The sequence below is a fragment of the Anneissia japonica genome, unplaced genomic scaffold, assembly GCF_011630105.1.
Source record: "Anneissia japonica isolate Jap-2015-1 unplaced genomic scaffold, ASM1163010v1 scaffold288289_len232728_cov185, whole genome shotgun sequence".
Lineage (NCBI taxonomy): Eukaryota > Metazoa > Echinodermata > Crinoidea > Comatulida > Comatulidae > Anneissia > Anneissia japonica.
This window is the reverse complement of record NW_022716753.1, coordinates 221,938-229,886: the sequence shown is the minus strand read 5'-3', so window position 1 is coordinate 229,886 and position 7,949 is coordinate 221,938. Positions and strand designations below refer to the sequence as shown.

Sequence of the window (7,949 nt, the reverse complement as noted above, 5' to 3'; positions counted from 1 at the left end):
TAGTAGAATAGTTCAATGAGACGAATTAAGAATAATTTGCGTTCTGTTAAGACAAATGCTCGTTTGGATAGCCTCATGATGCTTGTAATACATCGTGATAGGTGGAGCAACCTCAACCTTGATAGATTTCATGCAAAATTTCAAAAGTGTAGAATTTCACTTTGAAGACCGAGGATTTTAAAATGAATTAGATAGTTACATTGCATACTTTTTTTTCTTGTTTTATTCAAAATGTTTTTCGACATTAGATTTGCTGATTTTGACATTAGAAAACATAGCCTACATGAAGTCATTTTATAGTAGCTCGATGTATCTAATAAGTAATGAAAATTCGCCATAATTCGTCAAATATCTGTGGCTTCTAGGGGGTGAAGCCATCTGGACCCTTGCCGGGGGCCTTAGGCGGCCCCCTGGCCCCCAGCCATGTGAGGCTTGATTCGCTCCAGTGCCTTTAGCCCCTCTGTCGGGCAGATCCTGGCGCCATCACTGATATGCAGAACCGTACGGTAACTACTGCATAATACATTTGTTATAATATTAAAATTAGTTCAAGACCTGAGTTTCGGCAAAACCTGCGCGGAAATAGGCCCTTATTTTCCAAAATGCGCAGACGGATATAAGCCTATTCCAGTGCAGGCCTTACTTAGTCTGGGATATGTAATAAAAATACATTCATACGCACCATAATATATATGTACACAATTAAATCGTTATTCCATGATTCTCGCACTTATATGTTATATATTATTTTTTATCGTTTATGTCAGAGCATTATTCTTTCGTAGCATGTAGACCACCTACAAATGCCTACGTCAGTCAACATAGCTTATATAAAGTTCTAAGGCTCCTCAAGTGATTTTAGGTCTGAATTCACATTTTCAGTTGTCAATGTTCGTGCTCAGCGTCACCCAAGCTAAAGTCCCCTTCAAAATAGGCTATGAGAACCATCATTGTCCATCCAATACACAGACCAAGGTTCTGTAGTAGAAACGTCTGGAGAGGTTTTGCTGATTTCGTGTGATCAAGTTCGGGCATCTGTCAAAATATAAGGATCCAATAGTACGTGTATATATATATACATACATATATATATATATATATATATATATATATAGGCCTATATATAGGCTATATATAGGCTATATATATATAGGCCTATATATAGGCTATATATATATATATATATAAATCATCAAAGAAAGGTAAATACAGTGTTTCGAATAATGAAAGACATGATAATACATCGTGTTGCATAGTTCTCAACGAATATTGTCCTATAAATAAATTGTGTAATAAAACATAACAAAATGTGTCTGACGGGATTCGAACTGCTGTCAAGGCGAGCGTCATAACCATTAGACCACAGATGCTTCATAGTTTAACGGATTTAAATAAGGTCAGATACACTCTATTACACAATAGGTACGGCTGGAAACAAATAATAGCATGTAATATAAATCAAGATAGCCGTTAAGAATGTTATATGTAAATATCAAATCATCAAATGATTGATCATTTGATGATTTGATCCAATTGGGAGTGGATTCAATTCTTACCAAATCTACGAGGGAAACGTAGATGAACATTCCTGCTGTGACAGCAAACACCCATTGATGGATAGCAGTGCCTTCCCCGGCAGCTATTCCAATATACAACCCAATAAACGCCATACACGCAGTGCCGAAGTTGCACAACAGCGCCTTTTTTACACTAAGACCATTATTAACGAGGACAGCAAAGTCACCTAAAATTAAAGAAACAAACTTTTAATCACGATGTAGTTAGTTTTCATAATTCGGCCTAACTTATGAGAATGATTATTATATCTTATCAACAATCAAAAAAACATTCATCATCATCGTCGTCGTTATCATCGTCATCATTATCAAACATCAACATCATCATCATCATCATCATCATCATCCAATACCTCCTTATCATTATCTGCTCATCGTCGTCTTTATATTCTCATCATCGTCGTCATGATTTGCCCATCATCATTTTGTTATAAGAAAACATTTGGCAAGTTCTCACCTAATTCGTGGGGGAGTTCGTGGAACATAACTGCAATACAAGTGGACACGCCCACTAATATATCGGCGGTGAAGGCCACGCCTATTGCAAGTCCATCCATCAGATTATGAATACCATCTCCAATCAGAATCATCGCATTTAACGAATTAACACCACCTACAATGTAAACACACGTCAGTCAGACTTCGAATGGAGTTTACGACAACTTTAAAAAACACCTGCGTAGGCAAATCACCCATAGGGTTAGCCTAAGTTTATTTTACTCTGTGGTAGCATCCAACTTACAGAGACTGTGTAGAAATGGCCGAGGAAGAATATAAGCAGTCATCTGTCTATTTAATGTAACATGTTTTAAAATTCAGGTATAGGTCTACAGTCGTATTTCCTTTTTAATATGTAGGCCCTACTGTAGTCTATTTTTGAATTAAAGAATTACAAGTTAGCATTACATAATACAATCTAAATTGTATGGTATTTTCTCCTTCATAATAATTATGTAGAGTATGCGCTCTGTGACCGATGTTTTTTAAGAGGCATTAGGCCGACATTTGATGCTGAAAACTAGCTTAACAAACAATCACCTGATGAAGCCCCATTGACTGGGGCGAAAGCTTGTGAAATAAAATTCATCGTTAGTCAAATAAAGCGCTACCTACTCATTTGTTTCATTTATATACACTGACTAATACAGCTATACTATTTTTTGATTTAGCTTAACAATGTAAATCTTTTTTGAAAGACATACTTAATCACGATTATATGTATTTTAAAAGCAATTAATGTTTGCCACAATAAGAATATATTTCACTTTCAGTATCTTTATTACATATGTGTTTCGTTAACTACAAACTTTATCATTAAAATATTTTATTGTATTTTTGTTTACCATTTTTATTATCAATAAGTGTACTATTCGATTGACGTCTGTCTTCCTCCATATTAATGCTCTCCTGTAAAAAAAATAAAAACATTATCCATTCATTTATATTAATTATCAAATATATAATATATGACGGGTAAAATCGAAATGAATGGTAACAAAAGTTCGATGAATATACTTTTCAATAGAAAGTAAAGACAAAAATGCAACCCCAGGGTATTCTGCACGTTTTTTAATGAACAAGATTAGGCCATAAATAGAATAAACAGCGAGAAAAACGAACACTGGGTGCTTTCTGTATTCCTATTATTTGCGGTGTGCTTTAAACAAGAAAAAAAAAAACGCGTTATGATGTACGTAGAGGTTTTAGAGACTCGCATTTAAAATTTAACCCTCTAAACAGCACTATAAAAAAACTCCAAAGATTGGTATTCTTATTAGCTCAGCTAAATTTGACATAGCAGCTCGGGGGAAGTAAAAACTTTATCATAGACGTACTGCATGATTTGACCAAAGGTAGAAGCCTATTGTTAAATCATAGAGGTAAACACAACTAAATTTAGATTATTCTGTAATAAGTCTATTGGGTTTTATCGTCAATGACAAACTTTTATATGGTAATAAAATGTTAGTGAAAGAACTGTGCTAATATTATAAAACGATTGTCCTACAAATAATGGAGGTAATGACTCTCTGTGTCACCAAGCACTGTGTTTTCTTCATGAATTAGCATTACACCCACATTTGTATCGCAAAGTTCCGTCAATTTTGTTCTGTTCACTGTGATTCGTTAATAGCATTCTTTACTTTACAGGAGTAAAAGAGTTGGTATACAAAAGACGGTGCTCATAAAAATGCATTTTAATAGCCCTCGCACGTATTGTGCACATGTGAAAAACATTTTGTATTTATCAAGAAATGTCTAGAATTCAAACGTTAGGCGCATTGATAAAGCGACCCACCAAAGTTGACTAACGACTGTTAAGATGACATTGTCCCACAGAAATTTCCCGCTCGACCCAGTTTTGGCTCATGACTAGTGGCGGCGCCAGTGGGGAGAAGTCAAGCACCCCCCTCCCCGCCGGACAGAGCTCGTCGGGCAGTCAGACCATAAAACATATACAAATAGGCCCACACCAAGCCAACACATGTCTGTCACAGTCTGAGAGTGCTATTTTCGGCCATCCAGAGGTTGATATTCTTTTAAAAAAATCTCATTTGGGAGAGGTACCCCCTCTCAACCCCTTCCTCCAGCTCGAGCCTACGAGCTCAAGTCCCCCCTGTCGGACAACTTAGCCCCCCCAGAAAATATATCCTAGAGCCGCCACTGGTCATAACCCAACCCGACCGCTAGTGTTTCAAATAGACTTATCTTAATGGAAAGAGTTTCACCCAGATATAATGGCGATTGTTTCCAACTAGGCGGAGAATATCTTTGGCCCGTGAGATCAACTAAAAAATTTGGCTCTTCAAACAAAATGAATTAAGAATTAGTCCTATTTGTATCGTTCCTGATGATGACATAATTAATGTCGCATATTGAATCCCAACACGATGGCGTGCATTTCGATTCTTGGAGTATGTAGGCCTATTATACTATCTTTTATGAGCTTACCGTTTTGTTTTCCACATCGTTGACTTCCGTTAACGTATTGTCTTTGAAACCTTCGTTATAACAATCTATTTTCTCCTGCAGTGAAAATTATAGAAATTATTTAAAATATGATTAAAATATAATGTTATGAACATGTTGCTGTAATTGGTTTGGTTTGAAGGGTTGCAAATATGCATTTAATGCCAATAGCTCACTAATAGCATGATTTGATGCCTTCCTACTACAGTAATCCTGATGATGATCCAATTAAAAGTCGAATTATTGAATCCCAAAGACGTGTCTTACTTTATTGTTCATACTAAGTCGAAGTTGTTTATTATACCGGTATACTAGTATAATTGTTATTTTAAAGTAAACTTAAAATATAAAGTGCAAAATATGAGTAGTGGTGAAGCCGAACCAGTGGCTTAAGTACAGTTTCGACACTCTAACTGAGCTACATTTCCCCAGCTGGCAAATTGTTCCCAGCATGTACTTACTCAAAGGTTCTGGACGCAGCAAATATTAACCCTACAAACAATTATAACAGCAGCGAGGGAGATCAGTGCAGATGATATGGTTTTTAAAAATGCTTCGTTGGCAGAGCGTCATAATCAAACGGAGTCAGAAACTAGTAGCTGGTTGGATTCCGAATAGAAACACATTTCGTTACTTTAATGATATTATTGAATTCATAATAGGCCCGATTTTCTGTTGTTGCCAAACAAATAGGCCCATCAAATCGATGTTTGCGATCACAACGTACTCGATAATGTGGTAAATGGCGGGTTTTTCTCCCTTTTGTGGACAGGTAATCATAATAAAGCGCTATCATCAATCACAAGTAGTCGTTGGTTCTTTTGATCAGACTAGTGGAAAACATCAACACTTCCAATAGACAAAATATACCACCTATCTGGCTTATCTTGTACGGACCTCTCTCTCTTTACCGACTGATTTACAATTACTGTACTCTACCTGCTGATCAATCAGTAGGGGCGGATTTAGGGGGGGCGGACCGCCACCCCCTCTTTTGGGAGGTAAAAAAAAATTTTAAGAAAAAAAGAACAAAAATGGTAGCTCAGAACTCCTCAAAAGTTATTTTCGGGCACAAAAGAACACAAAAATTTCGCGGGGGCATGCCCCTCGGACTTCCTAGGGCAGTGTTGTATCGATCGGCCCAACTTTCGCACCCCTCCCCTTTTTGGACATCTCTGGATCCGCCCCTGATCAGTATCAAGATATGTACAAACCATTACAATGGATGATAATGTGTACCAGATTAAAGTAAAAGGTCAAGGCAAAGGAAAATATGGCGAGCCGAGTTGTCATTTAATCATAAATAGAGATATCTTAGTTTTAAATGGAGATATCTTACTTTTTAATAGAGATCTTAGTTTTTAATAGAGATATCTTAGTTTTAAATAGAGATATCTCTGTTAATAGAGATATCTATATTAATAGAGATATCTCTATTGAAAACTAAGATATCTCTATTAAAAACTAATATATCTCTATTTAAAACTAAGATATCTCTATTTAAAACTAAGATATCTCTATTTAAAACTAAGATATCTCTATTAAAAATGAAAATAGAGATATCTTAGTTTTAAAAAGAGATATCTTAGATTTAAACAGAGATATCATAATTTTAAATAGATATATCTTAATTTTTAAATAGAGATATCTCTATTTAAAACTAAGATATCTCTGTTTAAAACTAAAATATCTCTATTTTCATTGTTAATAGGGATATCTTAGTTTTAAATAGAGATATCTTAGTTTTAAATAGAGATATCTTAGTTTTAAACAGATATATCTCTATTAATAGAGATATCTCTATTAACAAAGATATCTTAGTTTTGTTTCCGGTGCAGAACAATATGGAAAGAGTGTTCATACTATCGGCAACTGAGGAAAGTTAGCAAGAAAACGGTTTCAGGCTCCCCAAAATAGGGGATTACTCAACCGTATAGACAAATGACCTACTCCTACTAATGAAGATTTATATTTATTTATTTGAACATACACCTTTAAATCGGTGGCACTCAATATCAATTGGTGCGTTCGTACAAACAAAAACAAAAAAAGGGGAAAATTTAACAAACAAAATAAACTTAACAATCGACTGTAAATAATATTACAAAATTAAAGAAAGGTAGAAAGATATAATATGAAATTAGATGAGATCACATTTCACATCGCATTTCATACTCAGAAATATTTACAGGTCAACTGTAAAGTAAATGCTTAAAATAACTAACCTACAAAATATAAAATCTAAAGATGAAAAAGTTTTACAACAAAAAGATAATACCAAGGTAGACCTACTAAACTTAAGGAATACAGACTACTATGTAGAGTCCACTTGCGGTTAAAAAAAAAAAAAAAAATTAACATTACACAATTTAATAAGCAACGATACATTTACAGTAAACTATTGTTGTGAATTTTTTAGTTGTGAGCGTTTCTGCCAAGCATTCATGAAATTAGATGCGATCACATTTCACATCGCATTTCATACTCAGAAATATTTACAGGTCAACTGTAAAGTACATGCTTAAAATAACTAACCTATAAAATATAAAATCTAAAGATGAAAAAGTCTTACAACAAAAAGATAATACCAAGGTAGACCTACTAAACTTAAGGAATACAGACTACGATGTAGAGTCCACTTGTGGCAAAAAAACAAAAAAAAAAAAACAAAAAAAAAAAAAAACAATTAACATTACACAATTTGATTAGCAACGATACATTTACAGTAAACTATTGTGGTGAATTTTTTAGTTGTGAGCGTTTCTCCCAAGCATTCATGATATATTTTTTACAGAAATTATCATAAATAGAGGTAGATTCATCACAAATAAAAACTGAATCTCCTCCTAATACATAGTGAAGTTTAATAGCCCAGAGTAGCCAGTCTCTGGCCTTGATGACTTTGTACACTTTCTTTTCTTGATTGTGTTTCAGTTCAGTAAGCCTATGTTTGTTTCAGTATACCTCCATGGTTTCATGATCCCTGTATTTTGAGGAACAGCTTTGTGTTTTTAATAATTATTTGGTTATGATATATCATATAAAGGTTATATAAAGTAAAGTGAATACTTTATATATAAAAAGATAACTAATTCTTTTATCAAGTTTCTTTTTAAAGTTACTGTTATTTGTTTCGTTATAAGATGCTTTAAAATATGTTACAGAATAGTAAATATTCATTAGAGTACAAGTATAGCCTCTATAGAAAAAAATTATATAATGGTTAATCCAATTAAAAGTGTTAATAATATTATTCCTATTAGCACACTGACCAGCAAAAGAATAACGTGATTCATAACATTATCACATGAATGTGGTGTAATATAATTAATTAAAAAAATAAAATATTTTATTTAGATATATATATATATATATATATATATATATATATATATATATAGT

At 33.8% G+C, this 7,949-nt stretch overlaps 1 protein-coding gene across 1 annotated transcript in view; it reads right to left on the bottom strand.

Moving 5' to 3' along the window:
- Positions 1 to 221: 221 nt before the first annotated feature.
- Positions 222 to 7,949, bottom strand: part of LOC117109801 (zinc transporter ZIP12-like) — a 19,783-nt gene continuing 12,055 nt past the window's right edge. Inside the window, exons 5-9 of the mRNA XM_033252222.1 lie at positions 4,530 to 4,604; positions 2,921 to 2,984; positions 2,035 to 2,190; positions 1,557 to 1,744; positions 222 to 1,035 (exon numbers count right to left, since the gene is read on the bottom strand). Of these exons, the coding sequence (XP_033108113.1) occupies positions 886 to 1,035; positions 1,557 to 1,744; positions 2,035 to 2,190; positions 2,921 to 2,984; positions 4,530 to 4,604 (633 nt within the window). The 3' untranslated portion in view covers positions 222 to 885. The remainder of the gene's footprint in view (positions 1,036 to 1,556; positions 1,745 to 2,034; positions 2,191 to 2,920; positions 2,985 to 4,529; positions 4,605 to 7,949) is intronic.